Source organism: Podarcis cretensis (genome assembly GCF_951804945.1).
Source record: "Podarcis cretensis genome assembly, chromosome: 1".
Taxonomy (NCBI): Eukaryota; Metazoa; Chordata; class Lepidosauria; order Squamata; family Lacertidae; genus Podarcis; species Podarcis cretensis.
Genome location: NC_137170.1, coordinates 117832806 through 117860770, shown reverse-complemented (window position 1 = coordinate 117860770; position 27965 = coordinate 117832806). Strand labels below are relative to the sequence as shown.

Sequence of the window (27965 nt, the reverse complement as noted above, 5' to 3'; positions counted from 1 at the left end):
GAACTCACCTGGAGTACTGTGTCCAGTTCTGGGCGCCACAGTTCAAGAAGGACACGGACAAACTGGAACGTGTCCAGAGGAGGGCAACCAAAATGGTCAAAGGCCTGGAAACGATGCCTTATGAGGAACGGCTAAGGGAGCTGGGCATGTTTGGCCTGGAGAAGAGGAGGTTGAGGGGTGATATGATAGCCATGTTCAAATATATAAAAGGATGTCACATAGAGGAGGGAGAAAGGTTGTTTTCTGCTGCTCCAGAGAAGCGGACACGGAGCAATGGTTCCAAACTACAAGAAAGAAGATTCCACCTAAACATTAGGAAGAACTTCCTGACAGTAAGAGCTGTTCGACAGTGGAATTTGCTGCCAAGGAGTGTGGTGGAGTCTCCTTCTTTGGAGGTCTTTAAGCAGAGGCTTGACAACCATATGTCAGGAGTGCTCTGATGGTGTTTCCTGCTTGGCAGGGGGTTGGACTCGATGGCCCTTGTGGTCTCTTCCAACTCTATGATTCTATGAAGAGTTTTGAATTACTCAAGTGAATATTGGTAACCTTCCTTTAGTTGTATGAACTACACAGCAGATTTGGCTAGCCTGATTTAACTCTAAATAAATCTCAGCCTTTGAAAGAGAAGGAGGGGGTGAAATCCCTGACAAATTTTTATGAAATCTTTTTTCACATAATAAAAAGGTAATTCAGCGCTCAGCAAGGCATTGTCCTGATGGGGGTTGCTGTAGAGATCTACATGCATTTTCTGTAGTTGGAAATGTTCTGGAATACAATATTGCATGTTTATTATAATATGAATGACATGCATTTGTGTCACTCATGCTTTCCCCTGCAAAATTGTGTGTAGCAACCGGGAAAGACTTTGTGTAGGTAGGCAATACTATGAATAGCCATCATAACTAATTAGTAACAGGTTCCTGAATACAAAATGGCCCTAAAGCTAAAGAAATTTCAGCACTACTTTTAAAGGTTTAAAAGGGTGCTTGAAATCCATGAAACCGAAATACACCATTGCCTTGCATTTTAATAATAATAATGAGTAGCTACAGCTGTAATTTGAAGTTTGAATGCTTATAAAGTCATCCTACGTGTACTTTGGCTTCTTCAAAACCACTTTGGTCTTCAGTTAGTGTTTTTTATTCTAATACAGTATCAAACCAGAGGTAATACCTGGATATTAGGTAAGGAATGTTATTTCCAGTGAGATAAACTAACTACTGTCATTTCCAATGATAGTTTGAGCTGCTGCACTGTTTGTTCTTAATAAAATCTGTATCCTGTACTCCATTTCATAATGGGTGACCAACTTTCAGTGTAGGGATATTGCCCAACATGGCCAAACCCATGACTTTTGAGATTTAAGAGTCTTGTGCCATACCAACAAAACTGTTTGACATTTTCTTCTTACCAATTAGACTCATTGTAGCAGTGGTCTCTTCCAACTCTATGATCGTGTAAGTAGGCTTCCCTTTCCTAAAAACTGCTCCAAAGGGTTGGCAGACCCTCTGGAACAGATTTTTGGGGTATGTAGTAGTCAATAAGGGCAAGAAAGAAACATTCCACTAAGTAAAAAGTTGCTGCGCGGTGAGACATGCTGGATGTCTCGCCCATTAGATTTCCATCAGGGAAAAGCCACAAAACGGGGCTTTTCTCCTCCCTAAAAAGTCAACAACTGAAACCCCCCGCCCCAGTCCAGGGGGTAGATCATTGTCAGATTTTAATTCTGAAAGCAGATCGTAGTCTCTCGGGAGTTGGCCACCCCTGCTCTACAGGTATATTAGCCCAAGTTGAAACCCCTTGTGGTAAGGCCACATTCTAATGAAACAGTCTAGGCCAAGAGTATATGCTGTTTATTTTTTAATGTACAAAATCTAAAAATTAGCATTACTTGGAGCATACATTTGTATGCAAAGCAAAATTTCAGTTTTAAGGACTCAATCCAGCCCCAAAGTAAGCATATTGATACTCCATTCCTTTCAATGAAAGAACAGTTTTAATTCTTGTAATGAGTGTTCAGTTATTTTGGCTGGGCTGAGCCCTAACAATACTCCTTTAGTATGTGTGTTTACTAACACTACATTCAATCTCATATTAAAGCAAAGCAAGTAAAAATTTTCAAGGAACTGCAAACATTTCATTCATATTTTATCAAACAATATTCATGAAAACAAGATTGGTCTTGTAAGTAATTAGGATTAAAAGTCTTAAATCACCCTTGATATACAGTTAGGTAAAACAAATTATAGGAACAGTATATAAATAAGAAATTTTGAAATATTTACACTAGAACAGGAACTAGTTGAGTTGCTACTATATAAAAAAGGAACTAGTGTCTTATAAAAGTACTACCCATTGTGCATACATTTGCCTTACACCGATTTTAAGTGTATTCATATAGTTTGCTGTAAAGAGACATTTGTGTAAAGTCACTTGGGGAGGAAAGGAAATATTTTGCATCCTAGGAAGTCCTAGGAGTAGAAAATACAAATTGAAAAAATAGTTGTTGAGAGAACATTAGTCTCCCTGATCTTCATATTTTAGTCTCTGGCTTCTTGCTCTTAGGAATAAGAAAGATGGTGCCATCTCTTGTTTGCTGCAGTGAGTAATCATTAAGTGAATAAGGCTTGCCATCTTCATCCCGAAGCATGCGGAAGACCTCAACGTACAGGGTGCTCAGCTGCTTTTTCAGCAGTTGCAAGCTCTTGTCATTTTCTGCTTTCTCTTTGAGGAGCTTCTCTTTCTCATCCTTGAGATAACCTAAGTCATGCTCCAACTCGGTTATGTTTTCCAGTTTCCTTTTGCGGCAGTTCTGAGCAGCCACTTTGTTCTTGCCTCGCCTTCGTATGTCACGAATCAGAGTCAACTGTGCCTCATTGAACTGCTCCTTGGACATCATTTCGTTGAAGTCATCCACAGGGAGATTGATTATTTGTTCAACGGGGAAAGGGATACACAGAGCCTTTGCCCTAAGCTCATCTCTGCTGAAATGAGCATCAAGTTGGCTGGAGGACTTGTCCTTCACAAACGGAGCTTCAGCATGACCAGGGTTTTCAGGCAATTCTTTTTTGGGTACGCTTGTGAGCTGCAATTCAGGATTTGAGACACTCTGTCCTGGGGGTGGAGACAGTGGAGCATAGAACTGAAATGAATGCATTTTAGCATTACTCTGTGGCACGCTTCCAGGAGCACTATCCATCTCTTCCATTTCAGAATCACTGTATCCAAATCCTGTATCTCTAGAGATGGAAGATGACCCAACAGAATGAGTGGGAGATGTTGTGCTGGGACTCACATTCAGCGAAATGCCAGAATCGGAATCGTTGCATTCTGGGGCATTTCCTGAAAGGTCACGGCTAAAAGCTTTGCACTGAGCAAACTCTGAAAGATCAATAGGTTCGTTTAAAAAGCCAGCAATTGCCTGGTCCACAAAATTTGGCGGTGGGGGAGACGTGTTCATATTCACACCAACAAAGGAAGAGTAGAAATCCTCAGAAAAATCAGTGCTTGTGCATGATGTGTTTTTTTGGTTAAGATCTTCCGGCAGTAGCATGCTGGAAAAGGAAGCTTCCAGAGGGCTCAGGTACTCTGGACTGCAGTTAGCAACTTCTTTCTCCATACCAGGTACTGAATCATAAAAGCTAAAGTTCATCTCTGCCTCTGCTGATGCGTTTTCCAAGCATGCGTTTGGGGTTACTTCAACCAGGTTATCATTCTGAATGTTAAGGCACTATAAGGAAATAGGAGAGAGAAGTTCAGCAATGATATATACACGTGATGAAGTTTTACCGTGTGACAGTTAACATTGTGCACCTAGCAAACTCTAGTCAGTCGATGCATTTCTTGTGCTTTGGAGGTGATACCTTTGGCTGTCGTCCCTTTTTGCTATTGCTTCTGTATACCCGACAGGGCCAGAAGAGGTGGCGTACAAAGCAGGAATTAGGAGAGAAATGCAGGCAACTGCAAACACTCCCTTTTAGCCTGTGTAAACTTCTACAATGCGAATAATTGGGATAAGGGGAAAGGGAGGGGCACCTGAGACTTCGGAAACTATAGGTTGCAGCATTTTGCTTTTTCAGTCACCTGTTGCCTTTCACTATACAGATGTTGCGTTCTACAAAGATGCCTGCTATATATTTAAAAGGGGGAGAATGTGCCTAGTCCCTTGGCTGGTTTGGATGCACTTATATCTGATGAGTCTGACAAATTAATTGTTGCAGGCAATCTTCCCTCAAGTAAACACTTCTGTATTAGGAATTTGCATCTTCCTGGCATTCACATTTAAGTTTTTTGCCTTTGGTAAAATGCTGCAATTCCCCCCCCCCCCCCCAGCTACCGTGCATAGGATACCTATGAAATATAACTGTTCATGTGTCTTGGACAGTTAAAAGACCCAGCCTCTGTGCCATTTACATTCCTGCCCCCACGTTTTAAAAAGTTGCTTTAATTTCCTTGGTAGTTGTGGAAGTCACTGTTGCTTTGGAGTACTCACTCGACACAATGTTTTTTAAAAGCTGCATGCTTTCTCTTCCATGTCTGCTGCCTTAACATTCCATGGGCTGGATAAAGCTGAAAAAGGGCTTCAGAGAAGTTTTCAGCGGTTTATCCAAAGAGGTAAATGGAAATGGAAGCATAGCTATACCTTGGCAGAAATGCTAATCACTCCATTGTGCAAATTGCATGTTCGTAGAGAAAAGTGCTACATATTGAACTGGGGTTTCTGTTCAGCTTCTTGGAAGTGAAAAACAAACGCTATTCCCCTCCTTGCCGTACAGACCCTAGGAAAACCAGTAAAGCAAGCCTTACTAGGGGAGAGTAAGCCCCAAGCTCGGTGGAGCTAAATTTACATGAACTCACTAGGCCCGGCACCTCCAGTCAACAAGACAGCTGTCAACTTTTCCCTTTTCTTGCGAGGAATCCTATTCAGAATAAAGGAATTTCCCTTTTAGAAAGGGAAACATTGACAGCTATCTTAAGTCAGGTGCTTTGAAGACCCAGCCATGCCACTATTCACTGTTCTCCCTGCCAGGCTCCCAGATGCTTTTCAGCAATGGGCAGCAGTGCTGCTTTTATCAGTCACCAGTTTTCCATCAGGCAGTGGCTGCCCACCATCTTGGTTACAAAATATGTAGGACCCCAGCCCATTGAGCTATAAAATTTAGATCTGTTGGCCAGGGCATTGCATTCTGGGTAACATAAGATGGTGGCCTGCTAGAATGGATCAGAGTCAAGCCTAGGCACAATTAAAAAAAAATGCATAGCCCCACGGAAGCATGTTTTGGAGGCCTGCCAGAAGTACTACTTGATCCTGGTTAGTTGGGTTGGGGGCATCAGCATACCGAGAAAAGACCCCACCCCAAGTCCGGTGCCAGCCCTGAGACTCAAGATTAGATTTGTATTATAAGGCTAGAAACTCAACACAAACGTCTTGAGCAGAGCAGGCGTTGCTTTTGAATAAAAAGCATGCAAAGGTTTGGACTGAAAGAGAAACTGCCAATACGGGCAAACATTTTGCTTTTCATGTTCTACAAAATACTGACTGATGAGTAAACTTAACTGAACCTTTCAAGCTGCTACCTTCAACCCCATAAACCCAAAATTTAATTTTGTAAATATACAGTAGTTGCAAGACGACCGGAGGACCCACCGTCCAAGGGCAAAAATGTCAAAAGTTTGGATTTGCCTTTTTTAGTATAAATATTTGCCCCCAGTATCTGGCTACTTATTGAAGTGTTATTTAATAGTAATAATAAATTTGATTATTTAGTATTTCGTTCAAGCGCTGACTGCTGCTATTACCTGCAGCTCTGGAATAGACAGCAGTTCTTCCCAAACTTGCTCTATATCTTGTGTGGTCTCAGCATCTACCGCTGTCGACTCTGGAATGGTAGACTGAAGGAGAGCCGGGTCAAGTGGGATCATCCGATCAGATTCAACAAAGACCTGGTTGCTGTCCATCTCAGAAGGTGCCGCTGGCAGAAATTCAGCAGAGGGAACCTGGAATACCAGGCAACAGATTTATTTATTTTTTGGTCTGTTATGCTTGAAACTCGCTGGTTCTTAGGTTGGCTGTTGGCAATGGAAGAGCTATTTCGTAGTAGGGACATAAAAGGTAAAGGGACCCCTGACCATTAGGTTCAGTCGTGACCGACTCTGGGGTTGTGGCGCTCATCTCGCTTTATTGGCCGAGGGAGCCAGCGTACAGCTTCCGGGTCATGTGGCCAGCATGACTAAGCTGCTTCTGGCGAACCAGAGCAGCGCACGGAAATGCCGTTTACCTTCCTGTTGGAGCAGTACCTATTTATCTACTTGCACTTTGACGTGCTTTCGAACTGCTAGGTTGGCAGGAGCAGGGACCGAGCAACGGGAGCTCACCCCGTCGCGGGGATTCGAACCACCAACCTTCTGATCGGCAAGTCCTAGGCTCTGTGGCTTAACCCACAGGGCCACCCGCATCCCTTAGTAGGGACATAGGCAGCTACTTTATAGCAAGTCCTGTCCTTGTCCATCTAGCACAGTATTGTATACACTGGCTTGCAGCAGCTTTCCAGAGTTTCAGACCACAATTTGCCTAGGCCAACCTGGATGTGCCATGGATGGAACCACAGACCCACCTGCAAAGCAGTGTGTTGGTATGACAATCTACATTCAAATTTGTTTGTTGCATAAAGGTAAAGGTACCCCTGCCCATACGGGCCAGTCTTGACAGACTCTGGGGTTGTGCGCCCATCTCACTTAAGAGGCCAGGGGCCAGCGCTGTCCGTAGACACTTCCGGGTCACGTGGCCAGCGTGACATCGCTGCTCTGGCGAGCCAGAGCCGCACACGGAAACGCTGTTTACCTTCCCGCTGGTAAGCGGTCCCTATTTATCTACTTGCACCCGGAGGTGCTTTCGAACTGCTAGGTTGGCAGGCGCTGGGACCGAGCAGCGGGAGCGCACCCCGCCGCAGGGATTCGAACCGCCGACCTTTCGATCGGCAAGCCCTAGGCGCTGAGGCTTTAACCCACAGCGCCACCTGCGTCCCATTGTTGCATAATGCATGCCATTAATCAGGACGCTGCAATCACAGAATTGTAGAGGTGGAAGCTCCCTCAAGGATCACCTAGTCCCAAATCCCCTGTAATGCAGGAAGCTTTTCCCCCAGGGTGGGGGCTGAAGCCACAACCCTGAGATTAAGAGTCTCGTGCTCCCCCATCTGAGCTATCCCAGCACCCGATAAAGAGACAGAAAAGGGATTTTAATTGTTGTAAAGGAGAGGCCAGATTAAAAACATCAGACTTGGGAGATTTACCTGGTCATCGGCCAACAAGAAAGTTTCTGCCAAAAGCTGCATGCAGTCATCAAAGAACAGGTCATCTGCATCTTGTTTGGAGATGTGAACGCTCTGTAGATTGAAGATGAAGAATAGCAAATATGTAATACTTCTACTAAGTTCAGACAACCTGTTTCTTTATAGATTTAAAGAGAGAGAGATCTCTATAGAATGTTATTTTGAAATAAAAAAGGCACAAAAAAAGCACACCACAATGCAACAAGATCATTAAAGAAACAAACTTGCTGGTTCAATCATTAAAATCTCCTGGGTGTGCTTGCGGGAGGATTAAAATAAAGGACAATGTAATCTAAGAAGACTCTCATTAAGTATTGAAAGACGGGCTATACAAGTTCTATGCTGGACAGATAGTAATCAGAAAATATATAGGCATCTGTACTTTCCGGAATATCATCAGGAGTTTCAAGAGAACCCATGGAGCAGTAAATGGAAACCGTAGCACTATGATAAAAACAAAATGGGATTCCTTACTTCCTGAATAAGTTTGTATATAACCATAGTCTCACAAATTGTATCAATCCCCTGCTGTTCAGATAGTTGCTCCTCTGGAGACTTGCAGTAACGTTCTTTAGGAAACCGGGGGGGGGGGGGAATGTAGATCACATGACAAAAAGTCGGAGGTTTTTTTACCTGTGAATAATTATTGGATGTGATGGTATTTCCTGATTCAATGGCTGGAGCAGGCTGAATAGGAACAAATTCTCCTGTTTCCTCATCCAGCTGCAGCTGGTCTAGGAAGGCTTTTTCTTGCTCTTTCTGAAGCTGCTCTTGTCTCTCCCTCTCAAGCTTCTTCTGTTTTTCATACTCGTATTCCTTCCGTCTTTGGCTAAAATCAAAAACTTCACGCCTTGCTCCAAGATCTATATCTTGCCTCCAGAGAATGTCGATCAGGTTCATATCCTGCGTGTGTAAAAAAAAACCAAACAGTATAGATAATAATATTGGATCTTCAAACTTTTTTTTTTTTTACACAGTTTTCAAAACAGGTGCCGTCTCATTTAAGTTGATTTAAATCAGGGTTTTCCAATCTTGGGTCTCCAGCTGTTTTTGGAGTACAAATCCCATCATCCCTAGCTAGCAGGACCAGTGGTCAGGGATGGTAGGAACTGTAGTCCAAAAATAGCTGGAGAAACCCAAATTTGGGAAACTCTGCTTTAAATGGAATCAAAGGACTGTAAACTGGTGGTCTGAGACCTCAAACTGCACTCTGAATATTCTCCATTGCATACTGATACAAAATTCGTGATATATTTTTACTTCCTCCCCACCCCCACCCCCCAAAAAATGTTAAGATGTGACTTAGTGGCATCATAATAGAGTTTCAATCCTGAGCACTAGCTTCAGATTAATGTGGCAGTCCCCACACTGGTAGGATTTATTTGTGAGTAAACATGCACAGTAGCAACTTCTTGGCTGTAAGCACTAGCGATTGTCCCATTAAACCTAATGGGACTTCCTTGTAAGTGAAACCCAGGTTGCCTGTGTTGTAAATATGCATTACAAATTCAAAGTAATGGACCAGGGACATGCATTAATTAGCACTGACATACAGTTTCCAAAACGCAATTACAGGATTCCGTTACAGACGAAGAATATTACAGAATATTACAGAATGCTTTAAATAAAATGTAAACCTCTTAATGTGTCATGTTTCTCCTCCCCCTCCCCCCCGAAAAAAACTCATTCTTTTAGAGGTGCTGTCCATACACAATTGCAATGGGAAAGCTGTCTTTGAAACCTGATATTTTTTGAGCGCTTCCATTTATTGAGCTTTTATCAGGGGATTTGTTTGCAGGGGGTTAGACAAACATCTCAAAGCTACCGACATGAGTTTGACCAAACTGCGGGAGGCAGTGGAAGACAGGAGTGCCTGGCGTGCTCTGGTCCATGGGGTCACGAAGAGTCGAACATGACTAAACGACTAAACAACAACAAGAGACAACATCGGCTATTTAAATGAGCATTCATCCTTATTTGTTGGGAACCTAGTCCTAGATGATAAAGGTAAAAAGATAAAGGACCCCTGGACGGTTAAGTCCAGTCAAAGGTTGCAGCGCTCATATCCTTGCATCAAAGCACTTTCCAGTGCGCGGTCCTACAAAAGTCTGGTCTTTGGGGAACACATGCTCATTGCACAAGACCTCTTAATCAACTATAGTGGCACAAGCTGAATTGGTCAGTAAGCGACTGAAACCCACCCAGAAATAGCAACAATCTGGAAACACCCTGGGCCTTAACAGGTTTTTAAAAAGCAGGAAAACTGGAAGATCCTTTATATCATACCATTTGGTCATCTAGCTCAGTATTGGCCATGCTGACGGGCAAGTGGTTCTCTAGAGCAGGGGTCAGCAAACTTTTTCAGCAGGGGGCCGGTCCACTGTCCTTCAGACCTTGTGGGAGGCTGGACTATATTGGGGGGGGGGTGAACGAATTCCTATGCCCCTCAAATAACCCAGAGATGCATTTTAAATAAAAGGACACATTCTACTCATGTAAAAACATGCTGATTCCCGGACCGTCTGTGGGCTGGATTTAGAAGGCTATTGGGCCAGATCCAGCCCCCGGGCCTTAGGTTGCCTACCCCTGCTCTAGAGTTTCACTGACAAGTCATTATCCCCATACTGCAAGTTGCAAGGGGTTATGGCTGGGAAGCAGTAGTCTTGCAGTTTTCATACTGCAGATCAGGTTCTGAGTAGGATACAACAACTCTGCAATGTTGTCTGGGTGAATTAGACCCCCTGTTGCAGGTTGAAAGCTGGGCTGAAGTTGAGATTAACTAACAACAAAACTGCATTGTTATTCACTGCTTTTACCTCCGTACTGCATGGTGGGCAAAGACAGTAGTGCACGACAGCCCTGCGGTGTTCTACTCTTATTGCTTAATCCCCAGTCCAGTGAAGCTTGCTCCCTATTCTGTAACACTGGTTGACCCTAACAAAAGTCTTTATTAAACTGTGAATTTTCCCCGATTTCTGAATGGTCCGACACAACTTAATTTTCTTGTATGACTTGGAGAACATTTAAACAGGGTGTAAGGGTGAGCTTAGGGCAAATTACCTGGTCATAAAAGTAAGCCATAAAATGCTCTTAACGTGCATAAGACCAACAGGATCAAAGCAGTAACTGCAGCAATATATTGCTCCCCGTACTAGCAGTTAAAGCTTCAAACACAAAGTCCATGTTGTAGGCACAAGGCAACAATGGAGTGGGGGGGGGGAGAGATAAGCAGTTTTAACTTATTCCTTCTGCAGATTGCTGTGCACCCCCTGCCTAAAAAAAACAGCTGTTCCAGAAAGTCAGGGGACCCTCTTGCTGAACACAGGAGGTAGCACTGGCGGCTGCAGGGGGAATTGGCAAAAATCACCTCTACTGCATCTTGGTCCATTTCACAAACAAAAACCTTTCCATTTGCAGAAGGGCAAGTCTGGACCTGATCCAATGAATCTAAGTTTTCAGATAATGTATTCACCAAATAACATCTGGACTGGGATTCACATGAAGAAGAAATTGGGTGGAGAAAAGTTTCTCACGAGTAAGAATAGAGTTCAGGGTTGCCCAAGGTAAAGCAGGAGCCCCAAGAGGTTCGAGACACAAAAGGAAAGACTTGTGAACAACACAGAACGAACTTCTGCAATTCACCATTACACAATATGGCAATGAATGGTGGCTTACGATGGCTACAGCCACAATAGCTAGATGGGACGTTCCCATTCAGAGGCAGCATTCCTTTGGATACCTGGCGCTGGGGACAAACAGGGAAGGGTTATTGCTTTCCTGTCCTGCATTTGGACGGACACTACAGGAAACAGAATTCTGGACCAGATGGGCCATTGATCTGCTCCAACAAAGTGATTGTAATGTTCCTGCATGCCCATGGCTATATTCACCAAATTCCAGGCTTTCCCTCTAACGTCTATCTAATTAAAGTGTATTTTAAACCTCTTCCACGGAGATGCCAAATTTCACTAGGAAAGGGGTAAAAACAAAGAGAAGCTGAGAGAGTTATTACGGCTGTCCACAGTAAGGGTTTGGTCCCTCCAGACTGCCATGGTAGAACGAACTAATTAAGTCTGGCAATAATGGAGGATGCTTCAATATGGCAGGGCTTCATTAAAGGCCAGTAGTTTACCAGCTGCTCACCCTCTTCTCTCATGGCAGATTTAAAAACAGCTCCTTCATCTCTGAGCATTTGCAATATGTTCTGGATAAAAACGGCAGGATCTGGATTTGAGATTCCGTTTCTAAGTTGCTCATCGTTTTCAGAGTGCCATTGTCTGGGCTGCTGCCTCTGCCAAAGCGAGATGCGCGGATCAAGTGCCTATCTGCGGTCCTCAGCATGTCAGATTAACTACGTGTCTTTCCCAAGTTTGCTTTGAACTGCAACCAGAGCCGTCTTTCCCATAGGGCTTAGTGGTGTGTCGCGCCAGGGCGCCGGCCTCTCAGGGGCGCCTCAGCAAGTGGGAGAGCTGCGCGGCTTTGCCGGTGGCATAGAGGAGAGTTGCGCTCCCCCCAGATGGCTGGCAGTGCGCAGCTACGGCCACCCCAACACTATCCGTGGTAATTTGGGGGCGCTGGGTGGACATTTGCACCCTGGCACCACATCTGCTAAAGACAGCCCTGGCTGCGACAGTAGAAATGAATAGGAAACAATCGTACAGAAAACAGCATTCGCAAAGCAGCATGGCTTAAAAGCTGTAGCCACGACGACAGCTGCTTTTGAAATAGAGGGGACTTGTTGGCATGAAAGTTATTGCACAGCCTGTTTAGAGTAGTTGGGAGGGCGGGGGAATAAGCCAAATCTATGCAAAATGAGATGAGAGCAACTCCCTTTTAAATGCTTTATATCTTACATTACATTACATGGCAGGGAGTTGGACTAGGTGACTCTCGGGGTCCCTTCCAACTGGACAATTCTACGATTCTGGTTTACGATGCAATGACTTTTTCATTAACTGGAATATGCTTAATATGATAATTTGCAGGCGCTCTGTTTCATTAATTTTAAATAAAGCTTCCACACACACCCCATCAAAAAAGTATTTAAGGCTACGTTCCAATTAGATTGATTTCTACAAATTTATGTTCATAAATATTTCTTAAGGTTCCTGTAAATGCTTGCATCAGCTGCCAAGTTCGGATGAATGTCAAAATGTGGCTGAATGTGTTGATAATTCTACACAAGATTAATAAACAGTATATAACACATAACACATGTCTCGCTAACCACATCCTTCAGAAAAATTTACTGCTGATAAAAAACAACGCAATGGTCTATCATGTGACTTGCTCCATAAGAAGACTTTTGTTCTCTTTTTTCGTTGTGCAAGTTCTCACATTATGTCAGAGGAAATAGCTGTTTGGGCAGATCCAAGAAAGGGGAATGCCCAAGGAAAAGGACTAGGCTTTCAACACCTGTGAATGCAAGTGTTTTGGACAAGAAGGGTTTTCAGCTAAAACCTGCTTTTCCCCCTGTAACTCGGGAACACCCCTTATGCGAGACGTTCACTACTGTCCAACCAACACTGGTAATCAAAATGTACGTTGTTTTTAATCGTGATGGGAACCAACTAACACTTGCAGTGAACAATAATTTGGTTATTAAGTAGTTTAACGATAGTCTCAGCGGGGCTTGATTAATAAGTATTACTATTTTACATTTTTATCCTGCCCTTGTTCCAAGGAGCTCAGGGTGGTGACCGCAGGTGGTATTCACCTAAACAATAGTGCAAGCAAAACAATTTCTGCTTGCACAATGAGTCTTTCCTCCCATCCTACTCTGCCACCCCAAATCTGGACCAAAAGCTGAGGGGAAGCACAACTATTTGACGTTTAGAAGACATCTGAAGGCAGCCCTGTTTAGGGAAGTTTTTAATGACTGATGTTTAAATGTATTTTTAATCTTTTGTTGGAAGCCGCCCAGGGTGGCTGGTGAGGCCCAGCCAGATAGGCGAGGTATAAATAATAATAAGAATTTATTATTATTATTATTATTATTATTATTATTATTATTATTATTAGGGGAGAAGTCCCGCTGTGCATGAAGAAATCAGTTTGCTAACCAGTTACTCATTTGAATACCACTCCATGGTCCCTTTCTTCTTTTGCACTTACAACAACCATGTTGAAGTAGGTTTAGAGATAAAAACTGGCCTAAGGTTTCCCAGTGAACTTGATAACGGACTGGGGATTTGAGTGTCTACAACTGCAATCCAATGGTCTAACTCAGTGTTTCCCAAACTTGGGTTCCCAGCAGTTTTTGGACTACAACTCCCATCATCCCTAGCTAGCAAGACCAGTGGTCAGGGATGATGGGAACTGTAGTCCAAAAAAAAAACTGGAGACCAAAGTCTGAGAAACGTTGGTCTAACTCAGGCATGCCCAAACTCGGTCCTCCAGATGTTTTGGGACTACAACTCCCACCATCCCTAGCTAGCAGGACCAGTGGTCAGGGGTGATGGGAATTGTAGTCCCAAAACATCTGGCGGGCCGAGTTTGGGGATGCCTGGTCTAACTATTATACCACCCCGAGTCTCCATAATGGCCTGTGCAGGACTGGGAAATGGTGGGCTCAGGTCTTTATTTCTCAGAGCACAGATATTAATGTGCTTAAAACAACTACAGTGGAACCTTGGTTCTCGAACATAATCCGTTCTGGAAGACCATTGGAGTTCTGAAACGTTTTGAGTACCGAAAACTCACTTTGGAAGCCTCAATTCAATTGAGAACATTGAAAAACAAGCAGCAGAAGCCGCTCAACTTCCGAGGCGCCTTTGAAAAAGGAAGCATTTACTTCCGGGTTTTCAGCGTTCGGCTTCCGAAACATTCGGCTTCCAAGATGCTTGAAAACCGAGGTACCACTGTATAAGATCCGTTCAAGTACAGGTAGGAAACGCAGGCATTTATGCTAGTATCAGGGGTTAGTTTGTCTGAGCGCTCAGGCTTGGGAGCTGTCCTCGGCACCAGCCTGAGCCCAGGAATCTTTGAAACAGCAAGAAATAAACTTGCCCCATGGCATGCACAGAGTGCCTTTGCCTCACCACTGAGTAATCGCTACCTCTCCCCCCACACTCACGCTTACAAGACCACAGCTACCTAGGCAAATGATATGGCTTCCCAGCAGGCTTAGGAATGAAGCCCTCTCTTTTTCAAAATCAAATGCTGACTGGCATTTGGTGTTTTTACTCATTTACTGATACGCTTTTCCAGAGCCTGTTCCGAGCCACATTGCTAAGCCTAGTCTGGACTTATAAAAGGCAGTTTTAATAAGATAAACATAAATGTTAAACAATTCACATTAAGCAGCCATCTGGACCCCAACGGAAAATTTCATGTTTTAGGTTTACATATCAGCATTTGCCATCTGGGTAGTCAGTTATAGATTTTATGTGAAACTCTCCGTGTGCGTTGTAAAGTTTGGCTATTAACTCTTATTGCGCTTTAGCAAACATATTTGCATCAGGATAAACAAAAGGAGCAAGGCAAGGGCCCCATATTTAGAATTTTATATTAGGTGTATATAACAAAAGCGTTCTGTGGTCCAAATATGTTTTAAATCCCTGCCAGGAGGCCTTAAAAATAAATTAATTATAAAAGATCTTTACAGAAAAGCCTGCAATGAAATTTGGGGGGCAAAAGGAAAACAGGGTTTTTCAAACTGAGTGCCACCAACTCTCTGGCTCGAACAAGTTTATCTTAATAATAGTGATGATGATGATGATGATGATGATGATACACGCTCTACTGCATTGTGACCCTAATGAAACCCAACTGACCAAAGTGGGGCAGAAGCAGCTCCTTCAAATTTAAAACAAACCTGAAGCAAGCATATTTATCTCATGCCTATGAAGGAAGGCATGTAAGATCTTGAGGTGAGTGGAAGAATCCCTCAGAATCGTATGTCTTAAAACAGCCTCAAAAGCCGATCACATCGTTTACCTCAGAAAGAAGGTAACTGAGCCAAGTCAGAAGGGTTCCTCACTTTTTAAAAAAATAAACAGGTCTTGTTTTAGTGGCACCGGATGAGCTGTATGGTTCTGGCAATAAGTGTTGCTGTCACTACCCATGATTTGGACTGTCAATATGCCTCAGTTTTATTTAAGGCTAAAGCCAATAGCTTCTTTCCCCCTTGTTCTCTTTCTAATTCTTTCTCACTTTGCTAGCCAGAACCCAGAGGCATCTGCCCACGCAGCCATTTCGAAACTATCCAAACAAAAGGCTTCAGGGAAAAGGGGTAACTGAAGAATATATGCTTTTATACCATCGTGGGATGAAGTTTGCTTTTCACCAGATTGAATACCACCCCCCTCCCCTGAATATTTTAAATTCCACGTGACCTACTTTCCTTATAATAAACAAATTTTTGAATAACTGCCTACGGTTTTCATTCTGCTGCACTTGAACACTATTTTGCTACATCTGCTAGGAAATGGCATATTTTTGGATGCAAACCGACGCCCTCAAGCTTAAAATCAGCGAGTCCGTGCATATCTAACATTCTGTTTATATGCAAAAATGGAAATGGAAGTTTCCCAGCATTCACATCTAAACATTGTGGGAGTCAGAAGCGTACATGCATGCAAGGAACCTATAAACGCAAGTATTCCGGTTTACCTTACATAGTACACAGTCCTTGCCTCTCTCTAAGCGCACCCTACAATTAAAGAGACTGATCTGCAAACCTTCCCACCCAATCTTGCATCAGTTGTGAGTAAAAGCTCAAAACTACAAGGATGAGGAAGGGGCAGCTTTGCTCCTCGATAAAAGTCATTTTGATAGTGTTATTTTATTCATCAAAACAAGTTTACATGGCTGGCTAGGCCCTCGCTATCCTATTCCTTGAGTGGTTTTTAGCTTGTAATGCCCAATAGGCCTCATCACAAATTATATATGCAATGTTCTCAATTGGAAGTTATGTATCACGACCAGCTCGGGATTACCCAACAATTCTGAGTGCTTCAATATTTTTTTTTAAAAAAAGGGGGGGGCATAAGACACATGCTCCAATGGTTTTAACTCAAGTATTTTCTGAGAATTCAAGAGGCACATAACAAAATTATAACTAGGTGGCTAAGATAATTTTCATCTGGTGGGAATGCTTCCATAAAACATTCATGAAAGAACCTTTCTCACTGAAACACCAGCTTTTTTGAAATGCCATTTTTTAACTGTACCTGGTGTAAGTGTTCCATTAAAAAGCTATCACTCAATTCAGAATAGGAAGCTTGAAAACCTAAACATTTTATCGGAAGAGAATCGGTTTAATACCCAACTACTGGCATTTTTCCAAGTTGCTGTGTGTTTTATAAAAAAACAGAGTTTGTGAAACACCCTTATTTTCTCCATCATCACTGCTGCTGCTGAAGACGACTATCAGCTGTAGCAGGAAAGCCAAAACTTGCTCCTAAACTTTCCATTACTGTTGGTCTTTCCCTGAAAGACCTTTAACTCACAGGAGCAAAAGGGAGAGGTCAAATCTCTCGAGCTGCAATGAAGAATTGTTTTGCACGCCAATTCTTCTATTTGCCACAATTTTGTACTAAACTGTCGTAACGGTCTGATGCAACGATAACTTCTTTAAACACTTCAGCATGCCAATGGAAAGGTGGGACAATTCAACAAATGTCTACATGCGTACATCTCTTCAACCAGCGATACATACATTCTGGGTTACAGTAGCATCACCAGGATGTGGAAAAATATTTAGAAATATTTATTTATGGTGATACAGTTTACCTTTCTAAAAGTAGCATATGATATGTGTGATATTTAGACGGACTGTACTTGGGTGCAATGCTAAACTGTGACAAGTTTGTGATCACATTTGGGTATCACTACACTGTAGTTTAGCGTGACATGAATGAGACCAAGGCAAAGCTTGGGCACACTTGGATGATGGGAGTTGTAGTCTATCAGAGGGACCCAAGCTTGCAGAACATTGGTACCGAAGACTGCAAAAGATTGGGGACTTGGTGAAAGCTGGGTGCTCCACCATACGGAAATGCAAGTCCCCCACTGGATACAACCCCATGTTCTTTCTCATTTCAGATGTTTGCAATGTCTGTCCTTGGCACAGACAACCCCAGTATTTGCTGTTCAGGCATGGTCTTCTACACTCCCTTATATATGACCCATTTCCTTCCTGCACGCCTTAAAATGAGCTTCTGAAACCTGCAGAGCTAGCCTGGCCAGAGGCAATAAATCAAAGGAAGTGCTTTCTTCACAGGCAATAAGGGGTCGATCATCTCGCCTTTAACTGTATTTAAAACCGCCATTTACTGACTGGGTCCAGACAGCAGCTTCCCATATACCAGAGCGTTCCAAACTTTTCATGTCCGTGACACATTTTTTAGACATGCATCGTTTCACGATACAGTAATTCAGTTTTACTAGCAAACCAGAAGTTACACTAACCCCTTTCCAGCCCCAGGAGGAACACACCTACACACTGCAGCACAACACACTAACATGTCGCAACACACTGTTTGGAAAGTTCTGCCATATACCAATTTACTGCGAGAAGTGTTAGTAAGGAAGCAGTATCAAGCTGCACAAGGTTCTTCCACAACAGCCACATTTAGGGACAGCGATCCGGCAAGACCCCAAGTTCATTTGGACCAGCAGCAAATACCTATCGTTCTGCCTGGATGCTGAGGTCCAGCACCGAGGGCCTTCTGGCAGTTCCCTCACTGCAAGAAGCAAAGCTACAGGGAACCAGGCAGAGGGCCTTCTCAGTAGTGGTACCCGCCCTGTGGAACGCCCTCCCATCAGATGTCAAAGAGATAAACAACTACCTAACATTTAGAAGACATCTGAAGGAAGGTTTTAATGCGTGACATTTTAATGTATTTTTAATCTTTTTGGAAGCCGAGCCGCCCAGAGTGGCTGGGTACAAATAATAAATTATTATTATTATTATTTGCACACACAAACCCCATGTAGCTTGTCAATGTCAAGCATACGGAACAAGCCTGTTCAACACTGAGAAACCCTGGTTTCAGTCAACAAAGCAGATCTGCAGAAACAAAAGAAAGTGTGTTTGAATTAGCTGTAGGTGTTTAAACTAAACAGAGACCCATATCAGAGGTGACTGCGATATGATAGTCCAAATGTGGTGATTTGCGTCAGGTGTTGCCTGAGCATCCTTTGGGTTTCCGGCTTGATTTTTAGCACGTTTTCAAACTTTCTTCCATTTTAGAAAATTGAGATGCTGTAATCGGGCTCTGTATACTCAAGGGTCGAAGTCAGGGCTGTCTTAAGCATATCCGGTGCCGTGGTGCAAAGATCCCTCCGGCGCCACCCCCCGCCCCCGTTTCCCAGAGTTGTTGACCTTTTCCCAAGCCTCTGCGGGGATCGCTCTCCTCCTGCGGAGGCTTGGGAAGGAAGCTGCATGCCCGCCAGCCATATAGTTGATGGGGCACAGCTGGTAGGCGTGCAGGGAAAGGGGAGGCCGCCGGCAAAGCCGTGCAGCTCCCCCACTCGCTGGGGGCACCCCTGAGAGGCCAGCGCCCTGGCATGACGTGCCAGTAAGCCCTATAAGAAAGACGGCTCTGATCAAAGTACACTACAATTGCCTTAAAACTATGAACTATGTCGGAATGAAATTTCATAACATTATGGATTTTTCTCTATTCTTATACTACACAAGGTTCTATTTTCTTTCTTGTAAGCCAATTCAATTGCTTATCTTATTAAAACAATCATGTAATAAAACTATTAAGCTGTGCAGTTCTGTTTTCTCGGCTATCTGGACTCCAAAGTCTGGCTTTCTAGGTCCTGTTAGCAATTTTTTTCTACGTGCAGGCAACGCTTGCCTGATTATTCTCTGCTATAAAACCGGTCAGTTGCATAAACAGTGCAGAAAATGTTTCCAAGAGACTGTTAATCTTGCTGCACTTTTAGTGCTCCTAACTACAATTCAAACATTTCAGTATACTTTCTCGTGCAAAAATGAAAAATTATTATGCAGTCATTCCAAGTTTTCAAAGGGCCTTCTAAACTCAAGAAATAGGCTGCTTTGGGATGGAATGCGATAACTGGGGCCAAAACAAAGTTTAACTAGGCTGTTAATCTATGGTCTACTTTTTCATTTTGGCTGAAGTGCAAAACACACCTACAGAAGATTAATGTCTAATCAGTGCCAACAGACTGTTGGTCAGGCCTGCATAACACGAAGGTCCTGCATATACACTGCATGGCCATTTTCTTTATGGCAAAGTAGTATGGAGAGGAAGAGATTTCAAAAAGAGAAGCAGCAATGGTTGCTTTAACCTTTATCTCTCCCCTGCTTCTCCTGCAGGACTACAAACATTGCAAACCCATGTCTGGAACCCAGGGGATAAGAGGGGCAATTGAGAACGGATGGGAAATGGGCTGAAAAACAGGTACAGTGGTACCTCGGGTTAAGTACTTAATTCGTTCCGGAGGTCCGTACTTAACCTGAAACTGTTCTTAACCTGAAGACCACTTTAGCTAATGGGGCCTCCTGCTGCCGCTGCGCCGCCGGAGCCCGATTTCTGTTCTCATCCTGAAGCAAAGTTCTTAACCTGAGGTAATATTTCTGGGTTAGCGGAGTCTGTAACCTGAAGCGTATGTAACCTGAAGCGTATGTAACCCGAGGTACCACTGTAATCTTTATCCCAAATCATTCTCTGCCCCATATTGCTTTGGGGAAGTTCATCTTGTCTGCTACAGTACTTCAAACTTTGTTCTGAAGGCTGTAATCATATATATATAAAAAAATTTTTTTATTTATTAAATTTGAAAACCACCACTCATCCAAAGATCTCAAAGCGGTTCACAGCATAAAAATACAAAGCTGTAACACAAAGTAACCCTCATACTATTCTTCCTGGTAACTGAGGTGCCCTATTGAAATCCTTATGCTATATCAAAAAGCAAAAAGAGTTTCCCCACAAGGTCAATATGGGAAATATCCAAAATAGGAAATGCCGAACGAGTGAACAGCAATACTTTATGCTATTATTTTAAAATATGTTGTTGTGTTTTTAAGAAAAGGAAAAGAAATTAGTTTATTTCCTCATTGCACAAGCTGCTGAAAGAGCTGTATATTTCTGTGTCTTGGGGGAGAAACTTCCTGCAAGGAGAATTGCTGGTAATATTTACAGTTAGACTGTTAGAAGAGGCAAAAATTAACAATCAATTCTTTGAAATAAGTCATTTAAACAGTTACACCCCTCAGTCTCTTTACCCTTGGTACCCAGTGGATCCTGACTTCAAGAAAAGTCTCATTCCAAAACCGAAGCAGCTGCCTTGAGGGGAAATAAATGATTGCACAACTCCCAACTTCTTTCTGGCTTTCAGAGCACCAAAGTTTGCACGCTATAAAGAACAGAAAGGGCCCTTTTAGGGAAACTACGACAGACAACTGCCACTTTTCGTTAAGTCCAAACGGAGAATACAGACAGTATCCTTCAAAGATACATGTTCCATGTTACAAATTACTCACATTTGCAATTTGATCAGGTGTTGTCAAAACCGTAATGAACACGAACACAATTTTTCTAAATCTATTCAAGTATTTCATTTCCTCGGTCAAGATCTCCAAAGCTGCAGTAGGCATGCCATTTCTACATGTGCCTTAGAAACGGGGGGAAATAATATACTCTCTCTTTTTTTGCACGGAGCACCAAATGATCTAATTTAATGTATTACACCTCCTCCATATACAGTAGCACCTTAAACTATTACAAACAAAAGGTTTGAGCTTTCAATCATACCCTGCAATGTCTCTTATTTCCTACACCCCATATTTTACTAGCCTGATTAAGAGCTTTGCTGAAAGAATGCTCATTTCTTTCAGCATTTTTTAGATAGATCAAAAATAGTAATGGTATGATGCCACAGTTGCTTTTGGATTCTGTCTCTCCCGCCCCCCCCCCCAAAAAAAGGAATAAGTTTCTAGGCCAACACTGATACCTGCACTTCTGCTTAGGGATAAAAATTAAGACTGGTTTTGAAATTAGACATGCCTTACCAAGTTTGCTTTTGGCATTATATCAGATTGCCTTATGAGTGTTGGGGACGGGAAACGAAGGGGTAAGATAAAGTAAATGTGACCTGTTCCTCAGGATGAAATCATTTTCCTTATTGCGCCAACAAAACAGGGTTGCAACATTAACACAGCCATCCTATGTTTCTACTCAGGAGGAGCCACAGTGGGTTCAATGGGACTTACTCCCAGGTAAATAGGTATACGATTGCTCCCTTAATCAGTGAATTGGTTAATTTCAGAACTTTTACTCAAATACAGAGACGCCTCAAATAATATATATTTTTTAATATAAACTTTTACAAAATCTCAAGATGGCTGCTTCCCATCTGCGAAGAGCCATTCTCCCTGCTCTCATCCTGGAAATGCTTTCCTGCTACATTGAGCGAGTGCATTACCGAAAAAAATACAGAAAATATACTTCATGCACTGATTGGGAGAGGAAAAACCAGGAGGATTAATCAATTAAATCGACTTTAATCAGGTTGCAGCTCTCATCACTGACTTACAACAACATTTCAGATTTGAGTGCTGAGCCAAGGTACTAACTAACTTTCCCAACATCACCCTGCGATAAAGGTAAAGGTAAAGGTACCCCTGCCCGTACGGGCCAGTCTTGACAGACTCTGGGGTTGTGCGCCCATCTCACTTAAGAGGCCGGGGGCCAGCGCTGTCCGGAGACACTTCCGGGTCACGTGGCCAGCGTGACATCGCTGCTCTGGCCAGAGCCAGAGCCAGAGCCAGAGCTGCACACGGAAACGCCGTTTACCTTCCCGCTGGTAAGCGGTCCCTATTTATCTACTTGCACCTGGAGGTGCTTTCGAACTGCTAGGTTGGCAGGCACTGGGACCGAGCAGCGGGAGCGCACCCCGCCGCAGGGATTCGAACCGCCGACCTTTCGATCGGCAAGCCCTAGGCGCTGAGGCTTTAACCCACAGCGCCACCTGCGTCCCACCTCACCCTGCGATAGTAAGGCTTAAAGCTGAATCTCAGAGATAGTGCTGCTGGTGGTGCTACTGAACGTTCTTGTCTTTTTCTCTCCTCCACAGCAGTTGGCATGCATTCATGCTTCCCAAACCTCTGTTATGTATCTCCCTTTGAAACCACTTCTAACAGCACTGTGCCCCCAACAGCCCAATACCAGATTTTGCGAGGTTAAACTAGTGCGGCAGTAGTTATCCGAAGCTTACAGAGGTTGTGTTGGCGATGATGATGATGTAGCAAACACGCCATAAAAATAAACATAAAACACATGAACGAAAAACAGATTTCACTTAATTTTGATAAAGCTAGAACGACCAGAAGCAAAGGAGAACAGGACTCCTGAACCTTCATCAATATTTTTGTTGCAGCGGCATGCAAAATTGCAAAGGGGGAGGGGGGCCTTCAAAGCAAAGTAGCCTGACAAGTTGTTTGCTTGGTGCAGCCACTGCAGAAACACCTTTTCCAAAGTGGCCCCCTTCAGCAGGGAATCATGTACACTGGCCCTTAATCTTTTTTTTTTTCCCCAAGAGGCACTTGAGAGCAAGTACAGTACAGTACTGACATTTAAGTTTGAACTTAATGGAGATTAAAGGCTGGAGGTGCCCACGGAAAGCCTCACACACCTTTGCCACAGACCCCTTTCTGGAGCCTCCCAAAACCTCAAAAGGACGCTTGTTTTCTTGTAGTTGTGATATCTGCATGCCAGATCCTCCATTCTGCCTAGAGCGCTGACTTCCAAAATGCCTTTAAAAATACTTAGATGGCGATATAGATCTATTTCTGCCTGTACAGTGCCCCAAAGCCACAGGACCCTACACAAGCGTTGCAACCTTTGCACTTGTAGATATGCAGATAATTAACAGTCCTGTAAAATGTAAGGCCGAGCCCTGACAGACCAGAAGAAGGTGGGGGAAGAGGGCGATTATGAAAGAGATGTCGAGAGATGCCAAGGGATTTTTTTTTTTTTTTAATGCTCTCGTCTTTCGCCCTCTCCTGCTTGCGGTGCCAATCAAAGGTACATCACCCAGAGCCACGAATATACCATGCCCTGAGCTTCAGGAGTCCACACACAGCAAAACACTTTCATACCACGGCACCATTTGTTTCCACCCTGGGGAAATGACAGTTGCTTCTTCGCTGCTCCCGTTTTTAAAAAGCAAACACAGAAGAGGTGCTACCCAAACGTCAGGTGTTAGTCTGAAGTTGTCTGCTCCTGGAAACAGTTAAGTTTCAGCAACCATACATTTCAAGCTTTCTTTCACCGCTCCACACAGTCCTGGAGAATGTTGGAACTGTATTTTGTGGAGGGTGATGGGAATTGTAGCTCCGTGAGGTCAACCCCCAGGATTCTTTGGGAGGAATCCGTAACTGTTAAAAAGTGGTGCAAGAGTGCTTTTTAATGTATGGTGTGCATGTGGTCTTAGAAAAAAACACACACAGTGCAAACCTATACATATCTACTCAGAAGCCAGTCCTACGGAGTTCAATGAGGCTTACTCCCAAGGCCTAGTGATATTATACAAGTCCAAACCTGCCACAACTTTCACTCCGTGAATGAAGAATTATGTAACATCATGCATTGTGTGTATGGAAACCAGGGAGAGGTATGCGTGCACTTTTCCTTTTGTTACTGTCAACATCGAAAATAGAAATAAATTTCCAAGACTCGGGACAGCTTTGAACGTGTGTAAAAAAACCCAAGAAACAACTATTTTGGGTGTGGTGCAGTGCTTGGCAAAATTGCAAGTTTTGTTGCATACGCACCATTACACTTAAAAGTATGTTGCTTCCCCCCAACGATTCTCAGGAATGGAAGTTTCTTGGGGGCTCTGCGGATTGTGGTTCTGTAAACTACAGTTCCCATGATGGTTGAAGTGGGGGTGCTTTGAATTTGTGGTGCATATGCAGCCAGTCTGAGGCCTCATCCAGGAATCTATTATCAGCAGAAGTGAAATGGTGGGTTTTAACTTGGGAGAGGAGCTTTTCAGAGATGGTACTTGTGCATTCCAGAGGAAAGAGTCGCCAACACTTTCCTCATTTCAATGGCAGATTAAGACATTTTCATTCCCCAATGCTTTATGCCACTAGACTGTATTGCTGCTTGCATGGAACTCTGCTGTTTAAATATTTCTTCTACAATAAGGTGGTTGGGTTTTTTTGAAAAATGTTTCTAGATGACCCTCGTGGTCCCTTCCAACTTTACAATTCCAAACTTAACTTATATTTCTGTGGTTTTTGTGTGCACATGCAAATTTATTTGTCGCAAGTGGATTTTGGTATTTTAACAGTTAAGTAGCACTGAAGTACGTTAAATTAATGCCCAAAGTATTTGCTAACGGTTATTTTGAGTACTAGCACTGGTAACTCTGGTATGGGCTACAATCCCGTAACCAGTGTGCAAGTCCCATGGAACACAGTGAGGCTTACTTTTGAGTAAACAAGCAGAGGATTGTGCTGCTAAGTTAATTCGCCACTGAAAAGCAGCTTACAGCTTCCCTTTTTAGTGGCATGGTGTTAAGTCTAAGCATGTTCCTAGAAACTACCAAAAACGTACACTTCATGTTTGCACACGTACACTATGGCCAAACACCACACAAAGAACCAGATCCCAAGATGGGAAGCCATGTTTTAATAGAAAACATCTGAAAACACCACAGTGCGCGCCTCCTTCCAGACCCATGTCACCACAGCAAAATAAACAAGTGAGTTGTATTCATCGGTGACAATTTACACATTCCCCTTCCACATTGAAAAAATCCTTATAATTAGTTATACCTTCAGCAACAGTCCACTTTTAAATGGCTCATGACTGCAGTATCTCAAGGACCCCCTCCTCCAGCTCGAATCAACCTGGACCCTGTATTCAGCATCTGAGGCCCTTCTTCATGTACCCCCTCCATGAGAGGGGGTGGAATGCTTGCGGAATGCTTGCCCCTGGGAAACCCACCTGGGTCCTTCATTATATATCTTTAGGTGCCAGGCAAAAACATTCCTCTTCTCCCAGGCCTTTGCCTCATTAAATAATCTATGGTGCTTTAAATTGGGGGGGGGGGGCAGGAACGTTTTTTACTATGGTATATATTTTGGAGGGTTTTATACTGTAAATTGCCTTGTGATCCTCAGATGAAGGGACGTATAGAAATCTTAATAATAAAAAATAGTAATAATAGACCAGTAAAGCAAGATGAGCGCCACAACCGCAGAGTCGTCCACAACTGGAACTAAAGGTCAGGGGTCCCTTGACTTTTAAAGGGGACCAAGATGATCGTGGACACCAGAGTGGGGGGGGGGGCTACAGTCAACTCAAGAGTTTCCTCCTCCCCTCCCTTCTTCTCCATAGATCTCCTTCAAATAATCTAGGAATCAAAGCTTGCAGCCCAAGCTTCCAAAAGTGTTCTTGTTTTCAAGATTTCAGGACTCAAGCCCTTTCAGAACCCATCATAGCTGTCAACTTTTCCCTTTTCTTATGAGGAAACCTATTTGGAATAAGGGAATTTCTCTTTAAAAAAGGGAAACCTTGACAGCTATGGAACCCATCCGGGGTGCGCTAATTCCAAATTCGCAGGGCCCGTGGTGCACACAAACACACACACGGCCGACGAGAGCAGCACTCTGCACATGCCCAGAAGCACTCATTTCTTTTTACAAATTTGCACTCTGCCCCAGGTGGTGGTCCAGCTTTCGTTTTTGATTTTGGACGAGTCCCAGGCTCAGGGGGAGAAGAAACCAAGCCCCCGGGTGAGTCCCGTGGGTCTTTCCAACTTAAAGCACCCGACTGCCCACCAGCAGCTGCCCCGGCCTCGCCGTCGGGGATGGCTGCACCCCGCCGGTGAGTCAGCGCGCTCGTGTGCGCTGCGTCACGGAGGACGGGGCGGGCCGGCGCCGAAGCGAAGCCGGCAGCTGGCAGCCGCCCTCGCAAGCGGGGAAGTGGGTGGCGCCGGCTGCCCTCGCCCCGCCCCGAGCCGACGGGAGGAGAAGGCGCGACCAGGCCTGGCTCGCCCCTCCCACGCCCCTTAGGGACCTGCGGTGAGGAAGGGGCTCCCCCTTAGGAACCCTCTCCTTGCTCAGCCCGGTGCCGTCGCAAGGAAGGCAGGCGCGCGCGGGGAGGGGGGCGTTGCGGGTCTCACCTGCGGCGCCTCCACCTCCATAGTGCTAAGAAGGAGGTTGGCGCAACGGGCCAGGCTCCCGGGGCGGCTGGGTTGGGCAGTGCTCGGCTTCTTCCCCGACGGACGGGCGCGCTGGGAAGCTTCTGCTGGCTCGGCCGTCCGCTCCGTCGCGCTTCCCCGCTGTCCCCTTCTCTGCCCGCCCCGCGCTGCCGGGAAAGTCTCCGCCGCCTGTCCTGCTCCGCCCCGCCTTCTCCCGAGCCACTCACGGGCCCCGGGAGGAGCAGGAGGAAGGAGGGCGGAGAGGACTGCCCCTTCTGCTCCGTGGAGCGCAGCCAGGCTTGGGGGAAGGCAGGCGGGCAGGCGGGCGCGCCGGTGGCCAGATAAGCTCAGCAGGCGCGGCGGGAGGAAAACAAACCCCCGTCCGGCCGGTTTCAAGGAGAGGAAAGGTCCTTCTTTGCTCTCCAGTGCCGGATTGACGTATAAGCTAAACAAGCTATAGCTTAGGGCCTCACTCTCTTGGGGGGCCCCAAAAATTAAAGGAAGAAAAAACTGGATGTAATTTCCAAAATATAAGATAATAAAACCTACATACAGCAACAGTGTTTTGTGTTGTGTAGGCGCCTATGATGTACGTAATGGGCCCTGCCTGCTGGCCTGCTCCCTAAAATATCACTGGTTTGCTCATTTATATAGGGTGCCTACATTCTGCATGTGCAAATGGCTTTAGATACCAATTAGTTCCATATATTACCATATAGCATATATTCAGCACACAAAACAGCGGCAATTTGTTGTTGACAAACGACAGCTGGACATATAAATGGCCCCATTACCTTCAGTAGCTTAGGGTTCTCATCAAACCTAAACCCAGCCCTGTCCATGACCGCTGGGCTGCTGCCCGGTCCCTCCCCGCTTTTGTGTCCTTCAGAGTTGTGGAGGGGCGTGGTTTTGCCTTGGCAAGTTCTGGGGTGGGCAGGAAATGCTACAAATTAGATGGATAAATAATGGTGAATTGGTATATTGGTGGAATGCTAAACCAGAGGATGACGTGCAAAATATCTAGGATGTCTTTTTATTTCATCATGGCACAAATAGCGTTCTTAATATGAATCCCATGATTTTGACATCCTACAAGGATTTGCCTCCCGCTCCTCCACATGCAGCTGCTGGGTGACCTTGGGCTAGTCACACTTCTTTGAGGTCTCTCAGCCCCACTCACCTCACAGAGTGTTTGTTGTGGGGAAGGAAGGGAAAGGAGATTGTTGGCCGCTTTGAGACTCCTTCGGGTAGTGATAAAGCGGGATATCAAATCCAAACTCCTCTTCTTCTTCTACAAGTTTACTACTTTCACATCCCACTACGACTTGCAAGACCAGGGTTCAAAGCCCAGGTGACATTGGGCCAGTCTCTGCCTCTCTGCCTAACCCAATTTTCACAGGGTTGTGAGGATTAAATGGAGGAGGGTGTGCATGCCACCTTGGGCTTCTTGCAGAAAAAGGTGGGATACAAATCCAGTAACTTATATTAGGGTCT

General features: G+C 44.3%; 1 protein-coding gene across 1 annotated transcript; it reads right to left on the bottom strand.

Moving 5' to 3' along the window:
- Positions 1-1837: 1837 nt before the first annotated feature.
- Positions 1838-26673, bottom strand: NFE2L2 (NFE2 like bZIP transcription factor 2). Its single transcript, XM_079979081.1, has 5 exons — positions 26454-26673; positions 7965-8234; positions 7293-7385; positions 5800-5997; positions 1838-3730 (listed from the first exon to the last, which is right to left on the bottom strand). Exons 1-5 carry the CDS (start codon positions 26472-26474, stop codon positions 2534-2536), a joined length of 1779 nt encoding a protein of 592 aa, XP_079835207.1. The 5' UTR covers positions 26475-26673; the 3' UTR covers positions 1838-2533.
- Positions 26674-27965: the final 1292 nt, after the last annotated feature.